The following is a 26,089-nucleotide window of genomic DNA, read 5'->3' as shown; positions in this document are numbered from 1 at the left end:
TAATAATGGGCCTCTTTATGTGTCATATGCCAAGAAAAATGAGATTTTTCTATCCAGTTAAACAATCCAAGTGAAGTTGTCCTTTTGGTGTTCAACGGAGGTAATTTTAGGTTTCTGGTATCTGGACCATGCTCCAAAGTTTGCCCACGATCTGATTGTTCCTTTTAAGTTACAGTATAGTTTCTTGTTGAATATAAAACATATTACAAGATAATACATGAACATAAGACACGACTTGTGCTTTATGCAAATCACCCTAAGAGATTCTGAAGACTCAGAGACAATTCTGAATTACTTAAGCCCTCAAATTTTTAATCATTTGAAAACATTTTATAAATAAAAAATTGTGATCTGCAGCAGGCATTAAATGAAATCAGGGTTTTTTTTTTGTGTTTTATTATTACCAACATCGTCATTATCACCATCACAATGCATCACATTGGAGATGCATTCAAGTCATTTATGAATATTTTTCACATTTTCATATTTTTCACCTCAATTATTAGGTGGTTTTCTGACTTTGGAACCCCTGCTTGTGCTGCCTGGCATTGCTGCGAAGCCAGCACCCCCTTTCCCCCGGGGTGGTGCTCATCCGTGGGTGTGAGGTTGCTCCTTTGTCTTTGGCAAATGTCAGGCTCCTCCACTCTGCACCCCCCGCCCCTTATTGCCACCCAGCTGCCAATTTGATTTCCAGTCTTTTAGTTCTCTAGGCATTTCTCCTTTCTCTTAGTAGAAAAGGAATTCCAATAGAAATACCAGAAGCCACATTCTCAGTATTCCGTCAGCTTCTCTTTCTTTCCTTTCTCAACCCCCAAAGAGGAGATGGTGGGGCTGGGCTGCCTTGCATTCGGAACTTGATAGGCCGTGAAGTCTTTTCAGTAAAAGTGATTGCTCTTTCAGAATCCCTAGTTTAATCTTGTGATGCCCTACACTTGTTCTTAGCCCCTGCAGCCCCCCACCTTTTGGGGGGCACATTTGAGTCTAGGTAGCACATTTCCAGTACTTTCCCCCCAATATCTAAGTTTATGATGAGCTTTGGGTTGTATTTCTAAGTGTCTAGGGCCACATGTGTGTCAGAGGTCTGAGCCTCTCTGTTTTGTAGTCTGAAATAAATGAAAAATGGTCATAACAAGATTTTTTACATTTCACCTATCAATGAATGTACTATAGAAAATTCCAATGTTATGCTCTGGCACAAGATAATTTCAGGATTCATGGAACACACCCAGTTCATACTGGAAGTTAGTGTGATCTGATACTGTGGCACTAGTTTTAACTTTCTATGATGACATCTTTTAATCTCGGTGGTATGTGCCTGGGACTTTAGAACAGATAACTTCATTTGGAGATAAGCTCAAAAGTCTGCAATTGAGGGCTTTTGTGTTAGGGCCCTTGCCATCTATAGAGACCTTTTCTGTGATCTTCCCTGTTTTTCAAGGATGTGTTCTTTGCCCCTGAGTTTTGAAGCTGGGTTAACGTTTATTTCACATTTATCTCAAGGAAGATTACACTTTGCTCTCTTTGTAAAGAGAACTCCTTAATTTTAATATGTGACATTATAAAACCGGTTACACTTGTTTCAGCTGAGCTTTTAGGGAAATTGTTTTTGTTTGTTCTTTCAAGCTTGTTCTTTCAAGCATTTCAATTCAACAAACACTCTGTATGGCTGTAATATTCTGCATGGCTTCAGGTGTTGGAAACCTATGCAGCATCTGCCATCTTCGACATGGCTCCCCACTGAATGCCTCAGTGGTAATCAAGAATAAAATTGAGTAATCCTGACACAAAATCTTGTGTCCTTCTACCATTCATCTGCCCCTGGTAGTCTTGACCTGGCTGTGGAGCCTCTGAGGCGTGCTGAAGCAGTTTACCGGGGTTATTGTTTCTGATTGACAGGACATGCTGTTTGTTGACGGAATGACATCGTGGCGCAGAGTTAGGGCAGGGAGGTCATTCAGCATGGTGGGATTTCAGACAGCCAGATGGTTCAGAGGGAGTCCAAGGAGGTCTAGGCTAAAAAGGGGTTTTTGAATTATTTTCAAAGCGGTATCTGTTGGTACGAGGCGACAAAGAGTGAAAAGGAAAGAAAAATAGATAAAGGTAATGGGGTGGGAGGTGTATTATAAAGTAGTGTTTTAGAATTTTATACAGTTTTCACTACTTTTCTATTCTCATGAAAAGCCTCAAGTCTACTTTCATTTTGTTTTGTTTCCGCTTTGGCTGATCGTGGATATTAATTAGCCTTCATTTTCTTCCATAATGGAGAATATAATCTTATTCAGCCATTAAAAGTGACAGAGATTTTATACACTTGTTCAAACCTTTAAAGTACTTGTAGCCCAGGTGATAGGGCATTTGCACCCAAGAATTCCTTTTTTTTTTTTTTTTAAAGATTTTATTTATTTATTCATGAGAGACACACACAGAGAGGGAGAGACACAGGCAGAGGGAGAAGCAGGCTCCATGCAGGGACCCTGACATGGGATTTGATCCCGGGTCTCTAGGATCACGCCCTGAGCCGAAGGCAGGACCCAAACCACCGAGCCACCCAGGGATCCAGCACCCAAGAATTCCTAGTTATGACTTCTTCACCTTTGGTTTTCTTCTGTTTTACATCAGAACTCCTGCTCCCTGGGTGACTCCAGACCCTTAGGCATATTCTCATCGGTCTTGCATTCAAAATGAGGTCATGACATTCTGGGAATTAGAGGGCGCATATTCTGTACTTTCATTTCTACTGAGGCGAAGCCTCAGGTGGTGCTTTCTCAGGGCTGAGGCGAGGGCACAGAAGAGATAAATCACGAAGGGCCTTTCATTTATACCCACACGCCTTTCACCTTGTCATGTCCAAGTTGGATTAATTTTTTTCCTCTGGTTAGTCACAGTCCTTGGGAAGAAAGATAATGCAGGCCCATGTTGTTTTATTTGGTCTTGAGGGAAAATTGGAAACATTAGCTTGATCCCAGGACTTTCTCAAGCTTTGTAATTGGGGGGTTGTGAGGTGGTAGGCCATCCAATAGGTAAGATAGAACCGAGTTCACAACTCTGACATTTGCTGCAAGTGTAATCAGATCCTAGAAATGTGGAGAATTCTAGACCCGAGGATAAACGCTTTCAGAAATTATAATTTACTGAGAACCTCTTGGTGTAGGCTGTGATGGTTTTCCTCCCAGGGAAGAGCACAGGGTGAGGGAAGGTGAAGAGTGGATGTGAGCTTGGAGGGTCAATGAAATATTTGGCACCAGGCGACCAAGATGGGACAATTTTCTCCATCCCTAAGCTGTATAGTCTTTGAGAAGACTTTGTATCTTGGATTGTTCCACCTGTACCCTTCCTCCCATGTTGTATTGTTTATGTGTCAACTTTATTGAATCTCCTTTTACACAGTAGGACTAGGACTTCTGTGACAGTGAACAGCTCTGTCGTGTAATGGACTTTCAGTGAGCACTTATTAATTAATAATAAGTTATTAAGAAAAATAAACTAATTTTAAACTAAAATTTAAAACTAATTTAAATTTAATTTTGGTTATAATTTTTGATATCAGAGGAAAGGCAGCTGGGTAAATGGATATTTCCAGGTACTTTTTTGCAGTAACAGTTCTGTGTCTTCTTGAGGGGTTGGATACAAGGTAGGCCTTACTTTATTGTGATGTAGCACTGTCCAGTAGAACTTTCTGCAGTGGTAGAAATGTGCTGTTATATCTATACTTTCTGATATGGTAACCACCGACTGTATAAAGCTATTGATCACTTGAAATGTGGTGAGACTAAGAAATGGAATTATTAATTTTATTTCATTTTAATTAATCTAAATATAAATTTAAGAAGCCATAGTTGTCTAGTGGCTTTCCAAATCGGAAAGCATAGTTTTGAAGGGAAGGATTTACACCAAAATTCAGGTATTTTGTAAACCAACAGTAATAAATTAAATGCAATACCACGGGGCTGTGGATCTAAGTAGCGCTGTGCATCTTCTGTAAAATTATTCTTTGTGTAGATTTTTTAAAAAGCTGATTAAATGCGTTTGGATCTTCCATAGTATGAAGATGCCTGTTTTGAATTCCTATTTTTTTTTTTTAATTTTTATTTATTTATGATAGTCACACAGAGAGAGAGAGAGAGAGAGGCAGAGACACAGGCAGAGGGAGAAGCAGGCTCCATGCACCGGGAGCCCGATGTGGGATTCGATCCTGGGTCTCCAGGATCGCGCCCTGGGCCAAAGGCAGGCGCCAAACCGCTGCGCCACCCAGGGATCCCTTGAATTCCTATTTTTTTATTGTATGCCTAGAATCTATGCTACCTCGACAGTGCTTATTTAGGTATCACCACATTCTTGTGTAGCTGTTCCAAGATTTTTGTCAGAGTGTGCTCAAAAAATACTGGTAAACATGATTACAAATGTTTATTTCCTATGTGACAGATTTTAATGATTGCCAGATATGGGGAGTTTGTGATCAGATGTGTGAAGACCGAATTGGCCACCATCAGTGCCGCTGTGCGGAAGGATATGTCTTGGAGCATCAGCGGCATTGTAAAGCTAATACTTCCTGTAAGTAAATTAAGGGTACTTGCTCTATTCCTGAACTAGAAACTTACAGCTAATATCCTCCTTCCATAGTAGATGACATAAGAAATACCAGAATTTATGTGGATAGTAGGGTTTTATCATCACAATTTAGGAGCGGCCTTGCTGCCAGAAGAATGGGTCCACATTAATTTTGTATTTTGCTTATTAGGGACAAATTTATTAATTATGACCATTAGTCATTTTTTTAAATTGGCAGTTTGTTTACTTTTTGTCTGAGCTTTTGTGTTATCTACGACATTTAATTGTGGAATGTATTTTTTTGGATTACTTGGACATTTAAATTTTAATCTACCTACCACAAATGTGGGTGACAAGTACCTATAAAAATGATTTTGGCATTGTTTATGAAAAATTTAAGAGTGATTCAAAATGGACCTATGAAATTTGTATTGGAATTTTGGGGAATGCCCTCATTCTGGGCATTTTGTTGGAGTCAATCTAAGTCTAAGTACTGTAGTACAGATTGGGAAAAATCTGTTAAAAGATGATGCCCCCCTCCCCTCCATTTTGTCACCATGCATTTCTGAATAAGATCTTTGTTTTTTTTTTTTCCCCAATTGTTTTTTTTTTCAAACGTAGTCTGGAAGTTCCTTTGGCCTTCTGAAATTTATCTGCTCGTAGAATTGATGAATTGCCCATTTCCAAGTTATTTTTTTGTAGAAATATCTGATTTGCTGTTTACTAACTTTGGTACAGCTGATTATTAACAATTGTATTTATTTTTGAAAGGATAATAAAGTAATGTGTTCAAAAATTTTAAATTATAAAAATGTCTTTCTCCATGTCAGTTCCTCTCTGCCCCGTCTCCAATTCCCTGTCCCATGGATAATTATTGTTTATTTTAATTCTAGAGATTGTTAAATACATAAATAAGAATGTATAAATATAGGTATCTAATTCTGGTTTTGCAGATCATGGGAGTAAACTATATGTACAGCTGCATTTTGCTATCAATGTGTATCTTTAAAGAGTCCTCTTCCTCATTCTTTTTGTTTTTTTCTGGTGGCATAATAATCAATTTTTGGATGCATATTATTTATTTAACTGATGCCCCACTCATGGGCTTTATGTCATTTTTTTTTTATCCTTTGCTATTGCAAACAAGACTGTGATGAAAACCTTGATATTCATGTATCATTTTGCATGCTTGTGAATATGTAGGTAAAACAGATTTAAATCCATCACTGCCATGTTTTTCAGAGTGAATTTCCCAGTAATCCATAAAATATGTTCCGTGCTTTACCCAATCTGCAGTTGCTTGGTGAGGTGCCCATATCATAGAGGATTCTTGAAAATATCTGATGCATTCCTCGCAGTGTCACTGAAAGTTCATTGGACTAGCAGTCAGAACACTCGGCTTCTTGGTAGACTCTGCTCCAAACTTACTGTGATTTTGGACAATTCATCAAGCATCTTTGTGCCTCAGTTTGCTTATCTGTAAACTGAGTAGAACGACACCAATATGCCTGCCTCAGAAGTTTATTTTAAAATCAAATAAGATAACATAGAAGAAGTATTTGAAAGGCAGGAAGCAAATCAGTTGTAAGTTTGCCTGAAAGGGTGATTGGCGTATGTTTGTTCACTTGAAAGAGTGATAATGCCTTCCTTCTTCACATTTAGCTGAGCAAGCCTCCGTTATCTTCTCCAATGGTCGGGATTTGCTAATTGGTGATATTCATGGAAGGACCTTTTCGATACTGGTAGAGTCTCAAAATCATGGAGTGGCTGTGGGTGTGGATTTTCACTATCACCTACAGAGAGTCTTTTGGACTGACACCGTGCAAGATAAGGTAAATAGAAATTTCAGGAGTGTAGCTTGGGAGCTGATAGAACCCCAAGCACAAAGTGTTGATAGTTTTTCATTTTTGGGGGAGTGGAAGGGAAAGTTCTTTTGTTTTCTAACAAAAAAGGCCCTTGAGATATTTTATGTTAATCAGCACCTTTTCCATGCTATACTATTACATGTGACCTATTAAACAAAGCAGTCTATTATATGGATTAGCCTTGAGCAACTTTTAATTTTATTCGAAATGGAGTCCAAAAGCCTAATTAAAAGAAATAGTAGACATTCTTTCAAAACTGGATAGATATTTGGTAGTAATTTTTGAAACTTGATCATTGAAAATGTAAAAAGTACTCTGCTTCTTTGGATGATAAAAATCAGATTTTACCTGCATCTTCTAAATGGAACTGTAATTGAAGATTGGGTAACAAATATTGACAGCATTTTGTTTAACAGCCAAAATTTCATTATGCTGTCTTATTTGGAAAGTGTGATAGATTTAATTTCAACTCTGAGTGATGCAACGGAGATTTTCAAAACATAAATTTTGGAGACTTCTAAAGAGTTATGGAATTTTATTTCTTCTTGCATTTCCATGTACTGTTAACAAAATTTTAATACAATTAAGTGGTAACTTGCATAAAATTTCTAAAAACTGAGAATTTGGATTATTAAAAATTCTGATTTGATTACAGCTAAAAATGAAAACAAACCATCACCATCTCCTCCACAAAAAAATTCTACATTCATTAAACTTTTGATAGCTACCAAGAATTAGAAATGCAAGATTAAAGAAATCCAACTTTTTATATTTGCCTTACATATACTTTTAAAGAAACCCTTTTTCTCCCCAGTAACCCAGAATTTTTTACAAGTCTCATTTTTTCTTTTCTTTTTTTTTAAAGATTTTATTTATTTATTCATGAAAGACAGACAGAGAGAGAGAGAGAGAGAGAGAAAGAGGCAGAGACATGGGCAGAAGGAGAAGCAGGCTCCATGCGGGGAGCCTGATGCAGAACTCGATCTCAGGACCCCAGGATCATGCCCTGAGCCAAAGGCAGACACTTAACCGCTGAGCCACCTAGGCATCTTATGGTTTTTTCTTTTTTTAATCTTGATGACTGGTTTTTACAACATAGATATACTGAATGAATATAGGAAAACAGTGCCCACGGTTATGTTTAAGTGTAATTTTGGGTTTTCTTTCAGGTTTTTTCAGTTGACATTAGTGGTTTCAACATCCAAGAAGTCATTTCTCTTGATGATCCAGAGAATCTAGCTGTGGACTGGATTAACAATAAACTTTATTTGGTAGAGACCAAGGTCAACCGCATAGATATGGTAAATTTGGATGGAAGCCATCGGATTATCCTTATAACTGGAAACTTGGGGCATCCTAGAGGAATTGCTGTGGACCCAACTGTTGGGTAAGTAATGTGAAAAAAATACTGATTTTAGTATTTCTGAAGCTTTATTTCTCCCTAAAGGTAAAGCATCCACTGGGTTAAGTAAAGGCTCATTCTGATTTCTTATAGGGTCTGTACACTAGAACATTTTATGTATTTTATGTCTCCATTCATATAAGCTTTAAAGCATATATCTATTGGTGTACTATATGAATATGTGAGTTTTGGGGGTGTGAATTTTATTTTTAGTGTTTGCCACATTTGCCTGGCTGAGAGACTGGACACTGTGTTCTGATTCAGTCTAATAATGTTGTTACAACTGAACATTACTTTTGATTCACCATTATCATTCTAACATGAATTAGGTGCAAATTTTTTTAAAAAGGGAAAAGAAAAAAAAGAGAAAAAGAAAAAAAAGGGGAAAGAAGATCGGAGCTATCCTTTTTTAGCACTCATTTGTTATAAACTGGGATTAAGATGACAATGCTAATACCTCTTTACAAGTTGTTCAGTGTTAATTACCCCACCAAGATTGATAATGCTCACCTGTCTCCAGGTGTAAATTTAAATTTTCCCCATGTCCACATTTGAGTGCAGTTATGAGAGACTTGACTTTCTCCTAGATTTTCAAAGTTGAGTCTTAAAATGGTTGTATGAACTTTAGGCTGCTGAAGGGTTGGTGAATGGTGATCATTCATTTCTACTTCATGATATCTTGGTGTCTTTCCTTGAAAATAATGGATATATTCTCTGGACTATGCCCTAGAATGGAGAATTAAGGAGGGAAATGGTTTGATAGCTTATTTCAAAATGTATTTGTAAGTTTTCCTGAGGGTAAAAAAGAGAAGTAAAAGGCAGAGCCAGGGATCAGGGAAGAAAGTTAAGAAGATGGATATGAATTTTGAGGCTGCCCTATTGGTGCATTTTAATAGTTGCTATTTGGAGTTGTTGCCTCTCCCGATTGGCCCTCATATTCTCTGATGTTTTTCTTTGTTGTTTTATACTCCTGTGCTTCTCTAATCAGCTAGAGGAAATTTCCATTGATCCAAACACACAACCTAAAAATATATTTTCCAGACAAACTTGTAAAATAACTGACTTTCATCTTTTGTTTGTCTTCTGTAGTTATTTATTTTTCTCAGATTGGGAGAGCCTTTCTGGGGAACCGAAGCTGGAAAGGGCTTTCATGGATGGCACCAACCGTAAAGACTTGGTAAAAACAAAACTGGGATGGCCTGCTGGGATAACTCTGGATATAGTATCAAAGCGTGTTTACTGGGTTGACTGCCGTTTTGATTACATTGAGACTGTAACTTACGATGGAATTCAAAGGTAAGAAGTGTTTTTTATGGCTTCATAAGTTCGGGGGAAAGTACATAAAATTTTTGGAGCAGGATTCAGAGGGACCAGAATTAAAATACTGCTTTGTTGGTTGACATTACATCTTGAATGTCTTTTGTGTTGATTTTTGTGTGAAGTGACATTTTTTTTTGAGGGGGTTGTTTTAAACTTTTCTTGAATTCCCTGATAATACTCATTATATATTACTTAGAGCATTTGTTCTTTGATTTCTCCTCTATAACTGCTCCGCAACTCCTAGATGAAGCACATTATTTCATTAATTTTTGAGTCTGTTTATTTTTCTGGGTCCCTTATGGTTTGTTTCCAAAGATTACTTTATCTTTTACCTTACTAATTTTCCCTCAGTGAATAAATAAGTTTTATTATTTATTTAACATTATCTTGTGGGAATTAATTGGACTTCACTCTACCTCTATGTAGTTCAAATTTCAAAGAGAAATTCTGACTTGTATTTTTACCTGATATATTTCAAAGATACTCAGAATATTTGAACATAAAATATGGCATACTTTTTATTTCATCTTCTTAGTCTGATGACAGTTAACTCTAAGTTAAATTGTTAACTATTTTAGTTTCTCTGCTTTTGAAGTTTTCAAAAATTGGTTAAGATACGGTTTTAAATTTGTCAAAACTGCTCTTTGTGGATTCAGCAAATAAGCTGGCTGATTTAATTATTCCAAATGACTTGACTTTGTTTTCTCGATGAAGGACTATTATAGTTTTGTTTTCTCCTTTATCCCTATTTTGTAGAGGATTTTGTAAGGACAGTATCAGTTTGCCACTGGATTTCATATTCTTAGAACAATCTCTACTTAGTTAAATGAAATGATTAAGTATTAAGACTATAATTTCTCATCATTTATACTGATTCCCATAATGAGAATATGATGAATTACTTTAATGAAAAAATCTTAATCAACCCAATAAGTCATTCAAAAACGATTGAGAAATTGCCTGAATTTTTTTTTCATAGGTGTTTTGACATTACATTAGTCTAAATATTTTTATGCTAAGATTAAAGTATAAAAACATAAAAATCAATGGAGTTTCAGAAATCTTTGAGTGCTTTGCAGGCTGTGAAGAAACATCAAAGAGCTATTAAAAAGCTCATGAGTACAGCTGAAATCATAAAGTCATTCCTATTGCTTTGCCAGCAGGTGGCATTCAAGGTTCTGGAATTTGCTAACTGAAAAAGAAAAACCATTCTCTAATTTTAATGTACCATGTCATTATTGAGTGTGTAAAGTTTGCACTAACTTGCCACCTTAGGTTTCTTTCCCCTTCCCCCCATTTTTGGTGTATTTCCCAGCCTTAGTATCTTCAGTTCTTTTTTTAGAGTACTGTTGTGCTTTTTAGTTTTCAGTGTTTTTAAGATTTTTCTTTAAAGTTTTCCTGTTTTGCAAAGAGGAAAAAAAAAAATGAGTTTTCCCTCCTCCTCTACCTCACTTTCTTTGTGTGACGTGTGTGGATGATCATTTACGTAGAAGTAGCTATGGCAGACACTGTTGATTTCTTTCCCTTGCTTGGCACCTTTTACTTCTTTTTCTTCCATTTAAGCAGCTCTGACCGCCCCGTGCCTCCACTTACAAGTATGATGAGCAGACAGTTTTATGAAGCAGAGGTATAGTAGTGGTAGCACTACTTTTTGATTTCCCAAAGTGAAATAGGTCTGTATGTTTGCTAGTGGTTGAATTGTTCTCACTATCCTGCTCCCTGATTGTTGAGAAAAAGATAATGGTGCAGTGTGAAGTAGGTTTAAGGTATCTGCTACCATATTTGCATTCCCGTGTTACACTCTTTCACCTATGCATTATGAAATGGTACTTCACATCTTAGCCCTTTTTTTTTATGGGGCAAACTTAATAGAATTGAGAAGCATGTAAGAAAACAGTAATTTTTCAAAAAATCCAGAACAAACTGGGGCTGGGACTGGAATTTTATTTTCAAGGTTCTTTCTCAAGAGACAAATGAAAATCCTTCTATCAAATGTAGGTCGAATTATACCCACATCTTAAAATGTGTTTTTCTATATATTTCATTTTTGTAAACAAGAAATTACTTAGCTTTTCAGGCATTTACTCAAACTAATTTCACCTTTAATCAAAATGAAGGCAAACAAAAATTTTAATACACATCTTTTATAACAGGAAGACAGTAATCCATGGAGGCTCACTCATTCCTCATCCCTTTGGAATAAGCTTGTTTGAAGATCGTGTGTTCTTTACTGATTGGACAAAGATGGCTGTAATGAAGGCAAACAAGTTCACAGAGACCAATCCACAAGAGTACCACCAGACTTCTCTGAGGCCCTTTGGAGTGACTGTTTACCATTCCCTCAGGCAGCCCTATGGTATGCCCCAGAACAATGGAAACCCTGCTCAGTTTGGCCTTGGTAGAAAGATTTTCTCAATGCTATGGAAGTTAATGACTTGTGATCTCATGAGATTTGGGTGGCAGTTTCAAATATATGATGGATTATCTAGAGAGTTAAATGCTCTGAAACTGCTCTGTGGATCATGGGGCCTTCTGAAAAAATTGATGTATTTCAGAGTTAAAATGCCAAATCTACAAGGAACTTAAGAGATGTATGTTACAGATATATTTAATGGCACCTGCAATGTGCCAGATCCTATCTAAATGTTGAGATTAAGAAACCACAAACAAACAAAACCAAAATATATATCCTCATTCTCCTAAGAGAAAACTTATATTCAATCCTTTAATATTAAAGTTGAGAAAACTGAGGCCTAGAAGAAGAAACTAACATGCCTAAGTGTTGACTTGAGATTTTAAGATAGTGTCAGAGCCAATTTCCTTTTCTTCTCCGTTGTACATGTATGACACCTGTTATTTGGTTTGTTTTGGGTCTGTCATAGGCCAATGGGGTCTGGTGTCTCATGGGCTGGTCACTTATCAAAGAAAAGAAATATTTTGACTTAGACACCACTTAGTCTTCTGTTATATTATAGTAAGTAGTGTTTGTGTTTCAAGGTTTTAAATTGTCAGGAATATTGTGACTGTATATGGCTCCTTTCTGTATTTGCTTGTGAAAAAAGGAAAGAAATATGATGAACTGTATTGATAGAAAGTTTAATATCAGTGAACAGTAATTCAAGGAAAAGCAGATTTTACTTAAACTCCCACATTAAGTGGTGGGTCTGACTTTAGGATGGAGAAAGACTATAAAAAAATCAGGTTGATTATTTATTTATTTTTAGAGAGAGAGCTAGCACAAGTGGGGAGAAGAGGGAGAGAGAATATTTCAGTTTTTATTTTTGTTTTTTAAAGATTTTTTAATTAATGAGAGAGAGAAAAAAAAAAAAAAAAAAAAAAAAAATTAATGAGAGAGAGAAAGAGAGAGAGAGAGGGGGGGGGGCACAGACACAGGCAGAGGGAGAAGCAGGCTCCATGTAGGAGCCCGAGGTGGGACTCGATCCCAGGACTCCAGGATCATGCCCTGGGCTGAAGGCGGCGCTAAACCGCTGAGCCACCCGGGCTGCCCTATTTCAATTTTTAAAAAAGATTTTATTTATTTGAGAGAGAGAAAAAGCACAAACAGGGGGAGCAATACAGGGAGAGGGCAGAAGCAGACTCCCTGCTGAGTAGGGAGCCTGACCCAGGGCTTGATCCCAGGACCCTGAGATCATGATATGAGCTGAAGGCAGATGCTTAACCAGCTGAGCCACCCAGGTGCCGCGATTTTTTTTTTAAACAAAAAACCAGCCACTAGAACTGATACATTCATATGAATATCCTTCAATGTAGTCATCCTGGGATAACATATACCGAAGCTGAAAATCTGTACTACATCTGAAAACATTTTGGAAATCTCTGATTGGAATAATCAATTCATGAGCTACCAACTTCCTATTGGCCTTTGACTGAAAATAATATCCAATTTTATCATCCAAATTATTATTTTTTTTGTTGTTTCCCCAAATCAATCCCCCTGAGAAGGTAAAGAGACAATTTTTTATTTATTTATTTTTTGTAAAGAGACGATTTTAAAGAATAATTCAAAAGCTAAGAAGATAATTTTCAAAGCAGATATGACCTTTTTGGCTGTGACAGGCTTGTGCACAGTGATGTTTTGAGTCTCAGCTTTGAGAATGGGTTTTGGAAGTATAGTCTGGTTTGTACTGCAAGCTTGGCTTCTCGTTTAGCTGCTGAATAATCTTGGGCAAGTTGAGTTAACCTTCTGGAGCTTGATTTCCTCTTTTATAAAATTGGGATAATAATAATTAGCTCTTGATTCTAAGTTGGCTTACTTAAAAAGCATGCATCCTGTGAGTTATAGTTACTGTTATATCTTATGAATAAACTAACACTTAACTAAAACACTCAAGTTTTTTTTTTTAAACACTCAAGTTTTTTAGGGGGAGGCAGTTATTTTATAGTCCCTGAGGCTAGCAGACATAGTTAACTTGGGGAGAATTTATGTAGCTGCAGGAATACTGTGTTGCCACTACCTGTTGGAGGGTAGGTAGGAGAGTAAGAGCAGCTAAATGTGGGTGTATACAGCATCAACCAGCAGTGGTTTTTCTGAGTTCCAAGCCCATTATTTTGTTTCACTTAGATGGCTCAAAGTGGTTTCACATTCTTGGATAATCATATATTTCTAATTGAGCTTTAACCCTGTGTATTTTTTCCTCTAGTTAGCAATCCATGCAGAGATAACAATGGGGGCTGTGAACATGTCTGTGTCCTCAGCCACAGGACAGATAATGATGGTTTGGGTTACCGCTGCAGGTGCACACTCGGCTTCAGCCTGGATGTGGATAACCGCCACTGCGTTGGTAAGAAATTGCTTTGGGATGTCTTTCTGGCAGGCAGCTTAGGGGTATGTGCCACTTTTGGACTGTGCCAGCTTCCTGTCCTCCTCCTCCATGGTGAATAAGCATTTGGTAGCTATGCAGCATCTTTCTCAGTAGGCACCCCTCCCTTTACACACAGAACTGCTTGAGTTTGAAGGTGTCAATTTCTGTTCTTTGATCTTTCCTTTAATTGCACATCTAGGGTTTCCTTGGGTTCCCTTTCCCCTTTTCTTCCTGAAATCTTTTGTCTCTATAAAATTATGCTTTTGAAATTCCATACAATTTAATTTTGAGTTCTTTTCTCTGCTCTGTATACCTTTGCCACTTTAGATGTTAATGTTAACTTTATTGGGAAGTACTTTCCACCACGTCTGTTGCCCTGTCCTAGACCGCTGCCTTGGCCCCTTGAGGGGGGTGGTTGTCCCTCCATCCCACTTGGCTTTATTGCTGTGTCCCAAAGCAAACTTTGTTGGGGTGGCTCATTTCCTCATCTAGCTTTTCACTTTTCAGTTCAGATTTTCTCTTTATATTTCCCTGTGCTCTGGGATTCAATGATTCTCTCAAACACTTTTCTTCCTCTTTGGCTGCCTCCTAATCTATAAGTAGGCTATTGCCGCGCCTCAGCTTATGAGGCAATGCACACTCCTGCAATATTTGATTCTTCTTTCTTCCCCTTGAAAACTCTCCTTTTTTAATGCCTTTGACAAATTCTGGCTCCCCAGATGGTACTGCTTTGGGCATAGTATGTAAATTCTCTAATTCTAACTGAAACAAATTTGTTAACTTTGTAGGTAATCCTAAATTCAGGTAAAAATCACCCTCATTTGAAAAACAATGTGTTTCTATTATAGTATTGACACTATATTGCTCTTAAACTACTGCAATTTTTATCTTTGTCTTCGGTATACCTCGTCCATTTCTCTCTTCTAATTTTCTGATGTCCTGTTACTGTCTCCTTTGATTTTAAAATCACTCTTTTTTTTTCTGTTTCCTCTGTTTTCCCTCTCCCCTCCCATTTTTCCCTCCTTTATTTATTTCTAAAGAATTTACCTGGTCACTGGTCTTAATACCTTAAAAACTGCAGTGGGATTCTTGGTTAGATATCCATACAAAAGTTAATCCAAATCAAGAACTGTGATGGAATTACTATGCAGTTCAGTTAATAGTACTTTAGAATTCAGCATAGGGACCATGTTTTATATAAATAAATCTTAAGGATAAATTACTTGAGAAGTAAGATTCTAATAGTTGTATCACCCTCATAGCTGCTTATCTTTTTTTCCTCTCTTCTTGTTATTTCCAATTATGTTTTCCACAGATCTGTTTTTTATGTTTATTTCAGAATTATAAAATGTGCTTTATGGATGTATAAATAGTTTCTCTGGAATTGAGAGAGAACAAGAACCAGGCTGTGGCCAACGGTGCTGTGTTTTTCTTCCTACAGCTGTTAAGCAATTCCTGATCTTTTCATCTGAAGTCGCTGTTCGTGGCATCCCATTCAACCTGTCTACCCAGGAAGATGTCATAGTTCCAGTGACAGGAAATCCTTCTTTCTTTGTTGGGATTGATTTTGATGCGAAGGAGAACACTATCTTTTTTTCAGATACATCAAAAGACATGATCTTTAAACAAAATATCAATGGCACAGGTGAGAATACATTAAAAAAGATCTCTTTTGCACGTGTTGTCCATCTTTTACTAATAATACTAATAATTTGCTCAGTAGAACTTACTTAGCTTACTAAATGCTTTTAGTTCAGGAAAAGAAATCTATTACTCTTCTCATGACTTAAGTTATAACAAACACTTCCTTTCTTTAAGAGTGTATTTTTAACAATGAGAAATGTTGACATAAAAGAAGTTGACATTTCATAAAAGGAAAGTCAGGTATATGAAAGTCAGTGAGGGGTTGATTGGCTAGAGGCTGTTCCTGATATACAAGCAGCCAGATGACCTCTCTTGAGGGGGGCTGGGCTTGAAATAATAATAATAAAAAAAACCATGAATTATATGGAAATATGGATTTACTATAAGTTTTCAGTTGATTGGGATTCTGTTAAATCTTCATAATCAACACAGAAAGATAAATTACGGCCAGTCACACTTTACTGCTGGGTACTTTATTGGATGATGGCATAACTCAGTATTTTCATTTTATAACTCACTGGAGAATTCTACCAAACATTGAAAGAAGAATTAATACTCATCCTTTTCAAACCCTTCCAAAATATTGAGGAGGGAGGAATACTTCCAAAGTCATTCTATGTAGCCAACAGTACTTTGATACCAAAACCAGATAAGGATACCATGAGAAAAGGAAACTATACACCAATGCCTCTGATAAATATTGATGCAAGAATTCTCACCAAAATATCGCAAACAGAATTCAAGAACACATTAAAAGCATTATACACTATGACCAAGTGGGATTTATCCCTGGGATGTTAGGGTGGTTCAATATATGAAAATCAATAAATGTAATACATCACATCAGTAAAATGAAAGATAAAATCACGTGATCATCTCAGTAGATGCAGGAAAAGCATTTGACAAAATAAAACATACTTTCATAAAAAGTCTTAATGGAGTGGGTATAGAAGAAACATATCTCATGTACAAAAAGGCCATGTAGAAACGACAGACAGCTAACATACTTAATGGAGAGAAATTGAAGGCAAGTCCGCTAAGATCAAGAACCCTTTGTCACCACTCTTATTCAGTATAGTATTGGAAGTCCTAGTTTGAGTGATTAACCAAGACAAAGACGTAAAAGGCATCCAAATCAGAAAAGAAGAAATAAAAAGGTAGTTATTTGCTGATGATATGATCCTATATATATAGAAAATCCCAAAGAATCAGTCAAAAACTGTTGGAATTAATAATTTCAGTAAAGTGGCAGGACACAATCAACATATACAGAATTCAGTTGCCTTCTTTTACACTGATGAAAAACCATTTACACTGATGAAAACCATTCCATTCACAATAGCATCAAAAACAATAAAATACTTAGAAATAACTTTAATCGATGAAGTGGAAGATCTGTACAATGAAAACCACAAAATTTAGATGAAAGAAATTGAAGAAGACACAAACAAATGGAAATACAGCCTATGTTCATGGACTGAAAGAATTAATATTGTTAAAATGGTCATACTACCCAAAGTTGTCTGCAGATTTAGTGCAATCCCCATCAAATTACCAAAGGCATTTCTCATGGAAATAGAAGAAACAATCCTAAAATTTGCATGGAACCACAAAAGACCCTGAATAGCCAAACCAATCCTGAAGAAACAGAACAAGGTAAGAGATATCACACTTCCAGATTTCAAACTATACTACAAAGCCAGGGTAATAATAATAGTATGATATGGGCACAAAAATAGACAGATTGTGGAACAGTGGGACAAAATAGCCTGAAAATAGACCCCAGCATATATAGTCAACTAATATTTGAGGGGAGATCCAAGAATAAACAATCGTAAAAGGATAGTTTCTTCAACAAATGGTGTTGGGAACACTGGAGAAACCCATGTAATTAAATGAAATTGGACCCCTATTTCACATAAGTCACAAAAAAATGAACCAAAATAGAGCAAAGACTTAAAAACTGATACCTGATACCATAAAACTCCCAGAAAAAAATGTTGGGAAAAAGTTCATCAAAGTTGGTCTTAGAAATAAATTTTTGTGCATGAGGTCAAGTACAAACAACAACAAAAATCAACAAATGGAACTACATCAAACTCCAAAGCTTCTGCACAGCAAAATAAACAACAAAATGAAAAAACCTACAGAATGAGAAAAGATATTTGCAAACTACATATTGAATTAGGGGTTTAATATCCAAAATATATAAAGAACTCAGTCTAGCTCAACAGCAACAACAACGACAACAACAAAAATCTAATTAAAAAGTGGACAGAAGAGCCAAATAGACATTTTCTCAAAAGGACATCAAATTGACCTACAGATGCATGAAAAGATGCTCAACATCACTAATCATTAGGGAAATGCAAATCAAAACTACAATAAGATATCACCTGATACCAGTCAGAATGGCTAATAGCAAAAAAGACAAGAAATAACAAGTGTTGATGAGGATGTGGAGGAAAGGGAATCTAGATGCTCTATTGGTAGGAATGTAAATTAGTGTAGCCAATGTGGAAAATAGTTTGAATTTCCTCAAAAGGTTAAAAATAGAAATACTGTATGATCCAGTAATTCCACTACTGATTTTGCCTAAAGAAAATGAAAACACTTTTTTGAAAAGATAAATGCACCTCTATTTGTTGCAGCCTTATTTACAATAGTCACATTATGGAAGCAGGCCAAGTGAATGGATAAAGATGATGTGGTATATATATATATATATACAGTAGAATAATATTCAGCCATAAATAAGAATGGCATCATGTGATTTGCAACAACATGGTTAGAGCTAGAGAGTGTACTGCTAGATGAAATAAGCCAGTCAGAGAAAGACAAATACCTTATGATTTGCTGATGTGGAATTTAAGAAACAAATGAACAAAGGAAAAAAGAAAGAGACAAAGTAGAAAAGAGACTCTTTAAGTATAGAAAACAAATTTATGGTTACCAAAGGGGAGATGGGTGGAGGGATTAAGAGTACCCTTATCTAGATGAGCACTGAGTAATAAAATTGTTGAATCACTATATTGTACATGTGAAACAAATACAACACTGTATGTTGACTATGCTGGATTTAAAATAAAAAAAAAATCCATCTTTCATTTCCCTTTTCTTTGGATTCTTTTTTCCTTTTTTGTTTCAACTTTTTTCATGATGGAAGCTTTCTTCAAATTTCTGTGATTCTTGTTTACTATTAAGGGCAAGGCTATAAAAGCTACCAGAAGGTCTGTCTATAGGTATGAGCCTCATCAACTAGTGAACTTCAGGTGATGAGGCAGCCTTTCTGTTGGAGAGCTCCCAAACATTGATATTAGTAAATCTTTTTCTAGAGATAGCCATTTGTCCTTAGTTGATATCTCCATTCTCCTTGGTTTGGGGAGTAAGAGGTGGTGAGGATAGCTTGCTGTCTGTGTTCCAGGAGAAGTTCAGAGGATAGGGGCTGAGGACCCTTCAGTTCTTGAGTCGCACAATCCCCCTATATTCACTTCTGTTCCATCCCAGCTTTCCCGTGTGCATTGTGGTGTCCTTGAGCCCACAGCGTCTCTGCATCAGTTCCTCCAGAGAAGAACATCTCTGTTAGAGGAGGTAGATGGAGGGGAGTGGCATAGATGGTTAGTATCTGGGAAGGGCCTGGTGTATTTATTGTTCCTGATACAAACCTTTAATCACCCCTTAATTCCTTGCCTCTGTGTTTTGCCTGGCATCTCTGAGAGCCAATATGCTGAGGCTTCTGTATGTGTGTTGAGGGGAGGGGCTTCCCTCTGCTGGCACTGAGTTTGTAGCTTTCTCCTCCTACTTAGTGAGTTAATACCTGTCCAATCACTTTGTCTTCCAAACCACGGAAATCTCATATCCATTGTCCCTGGACTGTCATTTTGATAGACTTTGGAAGGAAGAGGAGAAAACGTGTGTGGTCAGTCTCCTATTTTGAACTAGAGTGCAACTTTTCTGGGGACTAGAGTTAAGTCCATTGAGCTTGGAGAACCCCAGTCAATATTAACTCTCACCAAAAAATAGTCTTGGGTTTCTGAGCCCCATGTAGGCTCAGTCTCCTACAGGCGTCATACAGGTCATCCCCCTTCTGCTTTGTCAAACTGGAATGCTCATGATGCTTTTTGCCAATCTCAAGTCTACATGTTGAGCAAGTTACCTTTTAAAATACTCTATAGTCAGTGGTTAAACTTTCTGTGCTTTGGTGAGGGATACATTGCTGTTTTCCAGGGAGAGGAATAGGTGTACATGGGTACACATGTAGAAAATGAGTTATCAGAAATCTGATTAAAGTCAAGATCAGCTGAATGAAGCTCTCAGAGAACTCAGATATGATCAGATCTTTCCTCCTAAACATACAACCCCCCGTCCAGTCCACGTTTCTCTCTAGTTACAGCTCTATCTCTCATTTCATGATTGGACTTCTTGAAAGATTGGTCTGCATGTTCCTGCTCTCAATTCCACATTTGTACTTCTCACTTATTCTTCATTCCATCCCAATCTCCTGTCAGTTGAAACCTGTCTCATCTCGATCACTTCCAATCTCGTTTCCTTCTCTTTCTTTGCTATTCTTTCTGGTCTTCTTTACAGGTGTTTCCTTCTTTTGCCTGTTTCCTAAACAACCATGTTCTCTTGGTTCAACATTGGTTCTCTTCTTCTTTGTCATCTTCTGCATAACTTTGTGCCTTCTGTGTCTTAGATTACCATTTATGTAGTGATTTATAAATCAGTGTAGGGAGAGTTATGATAGGACATTTACTGAATGATTTTCTTCCTAACCTGGGGAATGAGGGAAAGATCAGGGAAGGCTTTTTCAGGTGATAACAGAAATCTCCATCCAAGCTCTCAAAGGTTCAGACCCAAAATGCCAACTGCCTTTGGATATCTCACCATATAACCCATAACTACCTCAAAACCAATAGGTCTAAGTGGATATCTGTACCCTATTTCTCACAGACCTCCTGCCTTAGTGAAGATCATGACCACACTCCCTTCCCTTCCTTCCCCCTTCCCCAATTCCTCCCAGGATCTGGTGGTTACCTAAACTTCTCCCTTTCTTTTAGCCTCTATCATTAACTCATTAACTCCTGAAACATGGAGTTCTCAGTCTGTCTCTCACTTCTAAGTCTTTGCTTTCCTATAGCACCCGATTCACCACTTTCTTTGAGAAACTTTTCTTCACCTCTGCCTTGCCATATGCTTCATTTGGAGTCTGTGTTTTATACCATTTTGTGCATCTCTCTATCATAACACCCATTACTGTTTCACTTTTGCCCCTTGGCCTAATTGCCTCCTCTTTCCCACTTCATTATAAATCCCTTGAAGGTAGTGTCTACATTCTTTCAAGATGCTTCACTTTTCTATGACTTAATTTCCTCAGATGCAAAATAGGGATATTAATAATACCCACTTGATTGAACTACCGTAAAGATGGGTGAATCCATGTAAAGTTCTTGGACCAGTTTCTGGCTCGTAATAAGTATTCAATATAAGCTATTATTATTAATACTATTAGCAACATTATGTTTCCTAAGTATCTCATGGTGTCTAGCACACAGAGGAGTTTATTTTTATAATTCACTAAGTAAATGAATGGAAGAAGCACTAATATTGTTTTTCCTACTTTAAGAAAAGTGTTATTTTTTACTGTGACTCAGATTTTCTATAGCGAAAAAAGGAGAGAGGGGGAAAAAGACATAAAAATTCACAAAGAGGAAAGTGGTCTTTTTTTCTCCTGTACCCAGTTCTGATTTTCTTTTGGTATCTTTGCTGGTCTTTTCAAAACGTCACAACTTTCAAGTTTTGAAAGACTGCTGAGAAGGTTGGGCCATCACGCCGCAGAGATTCCCCCATCAGTCGTACCTGGTGGTGTCAGCTTATCAAAGCTGTCTGTGGGTGGTGTTTGTGAATATGTGAACTCAGGTATCTTGTCTTCAGATGTTCTGCAATGAGAAATTTTTTTCTGGAAACTTGAACAAGGGAGTAAATGCAAGGCATACCGCTTCTGGTTCTGTTTATCAGAATCGTATCTGTTCTTTGAGATCCAAACTTTTGGGAATGGATAGATTCTAGGTTTATCTCCTGTTGTTGCTCAGCAGTTTAGTGTTTTTTTTTTTTTTTTTTTTAAGAATTCCATATGGGTTACTGAAATATGCTGTAACTCTGACACAATTTAAATATACAGTAGTATGCTTAGTTTAAACCTTGTCCATATTTCAACTTACAGGAAGAGAAATTCTCACTGCCAACAGGGTGGAAAGTGTTGAAAGTCTGACTTTCGACTGGATTTCAAAGAATCTTTATTGGACAGATGCTTCTTACCGGAGTATCAGTGTCATGAGGCTAGCTGATAAATCAAGACGTGCAATAATCCAGAATTTAAATAACCCCCGATCAATTGTAGTTCATCCTATTGCTGGGTAAGTGTGTTCATGTTTTCTGAAGAGCTTGAAACTATGTCTTTTAAAGTTACTGAAAAGTGATGCTACGGTTATTTGGCAAGTTCAGCAAATATAAGATTGAACTATATAAATTGAAATCACCTTAAATTTTATCCCTTTAGCATAAGATCAGGTAATCACTTTATCTCCTTGAAAACACTTTCGCCTTAGTTTCAGCTTTCCCAGTCTTCACTGAAGTGTGGTTTTTTTTCACAATTGAAGAGGACCAACAATGTGATACAGGTTCAGTAGAAAAGAGTTGAATGTGCAGGGGAATTATCAGGAAAGGCTCAAATTCTTTCCCTGCTTTAATGTATTGATATAAAGCTTAGCAAAACTTGCTTAATCATTCAGTAGTTTTCAGAATAAAAAGTCTTTCAGACTACAGACTAAGTTTCGTGTTTAACTATTCCATGATTGGTGGTGTCAGACAAGAAAGACAGAACAGTTTATACTATTCCTTTTAGGTTCTTACCTTTCTTATTTAAATATGACTAATAGCTAATATGTTTGTTTGGAACAAGTCTGAGCTGAGAAGTTGTATTTAAGTGGAATTTTAATAAAAATGAGTGGTAATTCACGAAAGCCTCATTCATGGAGGGCACATAGTAAACACTTTACATAATCTTGTCTAATTCAAAATCTGGTCTGCGAGCCAGGTAGATAGAATATCTGTTAAGCAACAGTTAGGATTCAAATTCCAGGCCTATGTGACTAAAAGGCTTTGTGTCTAAGAACACTGTATGCTGCCTCTAGACAGCGTTTATTTGGATTTAAATTTGCTCCCTGTGAAATAATGTAAGAAACATTTAAAAACTGGTGATAACTATTAATAAATATTACTGCCCTGTAGAGAGTTGATTTTCTAATGGATTTATCTTAAACTAAATCATTGGCATTTGGTTTTGAAAAGCTCTTAAGATTCCTTTCCTACTGACTCTTTCATTTAAAATAATTGAAGTCGCGTTTCAGAAAGTCATGATTTGGAAAAGACCAATTTTAATTTCTAAGGCTCACAAGAAAGAAAAAAATTTTTTTCCCTAGTTTTTTCTTTTTATCACTCCTCAGAATAAAACAAACAAACAAAAAAAACCATACAACATTGCCTTGGGTAGAGATTGTATAAGAGTTATGTTGAGTTGGGTGCTTTCTTCATCAGAGATGAAATGCTTTCCTGCAAATTTATCAGTTCCTGGTGGAAGATGACTAAAGAACTTTCTAGTGTATCTGAGATGTTCAATCCAGAGAGGAAAGAGAGATTAAAATCTGTTTTCTTGCCCATAGTATATTATTATTATTTCATTTGAATAACTTTGGAGTATTTTTTTAAAGATTTATTTATTTATTCACACACACACACACACACACACAGACATAGGCAGGGAGAGGCAGGCTCCCTGCAGAGAGCCTGATGCGGAACTTGATCCCAGATCCTGTGATCACACCTAGAGCTGAAGGCACACACTCAACCACTGAGCCACCCAGGCATCCCTGGAGTATTTAAAATGTAACACAGAGGTGCTTGGCTGGGTCAGTTGGTGGAGTGTGTGACTTGATCTCGGGATTGTAGCTTTGAGCCCTATGTTGGGTATAAGTATTACTTAGGAAATAAAATCTTGAAACCTGAATTATGCCTTTCTAAAGAATCTACTTGGTGACAGTAGCTTTAGGTCCTCAGTCTAGGATAGTGGTTCTCTCCTGGATGCCCATTTTAATGCCATTTGTATTTGTGCCTTTGATTATATGTTGATAACTAAACTTTTAATTAAAATTTAGATAAAACAAAACAAGAGTTAGATCAGTTGTATACTCAATCTGCTTATTTTTTTAAAGATTTTATTTATTTATTTATTCATGAGAGACACACACACACACACACAGAGGCAGAGACACAGGCAGAGGGAGAAGCAGGCTCCATGCAGGGAGCCCAATGTGGGACTCGATCCTGGGACTCCAGGATCACGCCCTGGGCCGAAGGCAGGCACTAAACTGCTAAGCCACCCAGGGATCCCTCTCAATCTGCTTATTAAGCAGATTTTATCTGTAATTGTATAAGCCAAATAACATATACAGAAAATGAAATTAGTTGTAGCAAGTCTCTGGAGAACCTGAGTTTGTGCTAAATCTCTCCAAGTCATCTAATTGTTCTAGTGTTAACATGTTTGATTTATTACCTCTTTTTTCTTTTTTTAGGTACATATTCTTCACTGATTGGTTCCGTCCTGCTAAAATTATGAGAGCGTGGAGTGATGGGTCTAACCTTTTGCCTATAGTAAACACTACTCTTGGGTGGCCCAATGGGTTGGCCATTGATTGGGGGTAAGTAGGAATCATCCCAAATTACTGAGTTCCCGCTTACTATGGAACACTTATGAAACATTATGATGGAATAAGGAAACTGGTACTACTTGCACTAAGATATTTTATTTCCCTATATCTGGGAGAAAGATATAGAATGATACAAGAACACAAAAAACACAAACATAGTTCGCCAACTTCTGCCTGGATGAAAACTAATGCATTCATGAATATTCTGTGGAAATTGATAGAGGAGGTAGAAGGCAGACCCAAATCCCATTAGAAGTAGGATAGGAATTTGATGAAGTTCAGGTCATGTGTAATTTTCATAGAGGGCATCTTAAGGATAGGAAATCTTTAGTGTCAATTAATCAACAAATGCATATTTGCATATATACATTCTGGGAGAATTTTAAAGTGTATAACATAGAGTTCTCAGGAAATTAATGATCTATCTTGGAACATAAGAAAAAGTAATAGGATAAAAAGGCTTACAGACGTGAAATGCAGTTTATAGGAGAGATGAAAGAAGTGTATTTTGCCTTTTGAACGTGATTTTCTTAACTTGTGGACTTAACCAGGAGAAAAATAAAATATCTAACTTGAAGATAACATTTTAAGTTTTCTAAGATAATTAATTAGAAATCGTTTCATGAAAGTACTGTATCTTTGGGGGTGAACATAAAACTATTACATTTTCAATGAATATAATTTAATTTAAAAAAATTTTGTTCAATAAATGTTTCAAATGAACATACCATTTATGAATGCTCTCAGTGTAAAGGGTACATTACTAGTTTCTAGATAACAGATAACTAAGTGTTTTATCATTTTAGGGCTTTACGGTTGTACTGGATAGATGCCTTTTTTGATAAAATTGAGCACAGCACCTTTGATGGTTTAGACAGAAGAAACCTGGGCCATATACAACAGATGACACATCCATTTGGACTTACTGTCTTTGAAGGTATGCTTTGAAGCAATGAACGTGTGTGTTGTTTTTATACTTCGCAAATTGTTAACAGTAGACTCATCCTCATTTGGCAATCTCACACTTCCAGAAAAGTTGGTTACTTAAGGATACAAAAAAGGAAAATGGTGCTAATAGATGAAACATTTAATTTTTTTGACTGAACATTTCATTTTTAGAGTAAATTTTTAGATGCTCTTTGATAATAATTGACAACTTATAGATATAGCATTTTATAGATTACATGTATTATAAAATATAACTCCCCAAGTACTCTATTACATAAATATCCCACAAAGAAATAGTAAACTACTGCTTTTGTCATTTTTAAGAATAAAACAACAAGAGCATTCGTGGTAAGTTGTACTGTTTTGCTGCTCTCTATAAGAACCTCCTCAAAATCCTTGTGGAAAAGCTATTACACATATTTATCAACTGCATAGTCACTGAATAGCTCTGAAGCTTTTTAGACACATGTTGGGTAACTGACACATTGTTATATAGAAATGTTAGAATCTGGCTTGTGAAAAATAGCAAGATGTACTTGTTTTTCTTCATCAGCCTTTCCATGCTGATGCTACTAGTATTAGTAGTATTGCTGGGGGCATGGACTTTTGGGAAACTACAGCCATAGTGATCACATGTATCAGGTCCTGTCTTGAGTGCAGGCGTGGTATTTTGAGTTGAATTGCTGGGAATAAGAATGTAGCTTGGCACTGTGAAATAGATGGTTAGTTTTGTCTTGAAATTAAGGTTTCTGTGAATGATGGTGTAGCTTGTGC

At 36.7% G+C, this 26,089-nt stretch overlaps 1 protein-coding gene across 1 annotated transcript in view; it reads left to right on the top strand.

Moving 5' to 3' along the window:
• The window catches only part of LRP2 (LDL receptor related protein 2), a 196,572-nt gene that overhangs the window by 64,088 nt on the left and 106,395 nt on the right, over positions 1–26,089 (top strand). Inside the window, exons 10-19 of the mRNA XM_038584752.1 lie at positions 4,423–4,551; positions 6,211–6,380; positions 7,583–7,800; positions 8,905–9,111; positions 11,289–11,491; positions 13,797–13,937; positions 15,400–15,603; positions 21,826–22,018; positions 24,233–24,358; positions 25,174–25,304. Coding sequence (XP_038440680.1) covers positions 4,423–4,551; positions 6,211–6,380; positions 7,583–7,800; positions 8,905–9,111; positions 11,289–11,491; positions 13,797–13,937; positions 15,400–15,603; positions 21,826–22,018; positions 24,233–24,358; positions 25,174–25,304 — 1,722 coding nt within the window. The remainder of the gene's footprint in view (positions 1–4,422; positions 4,552–6,210; positions 6,381–7,582; positions 7,801–8,904; positions 9,112–11,288; positions 11,492–13,796; positions 13,938–15,399; positions 15,604–21,825; positions 22,019–24,232; positions 24,359–25,173; positions 25,305–26,089) is intronic.

Source organism: Canis lupus, chromosome 36 (assembly GCF_011100685.1).
Source record: "Canis lupus familiaris isolate Mischka breed German Shepherd chromosome 36, alternate assembly UU_Cfam_GSD_1.0, whole genome shotgun sequence".
NCBI classification, from domain to species: Eukaryota; Metazoa; Chordata; class Mammalia; order Carnivora; family Canidae; genus Canis; species Canis lupus.
This window is presented reverse-complemented; position numbering and strand designations above follow the sequence as displayed.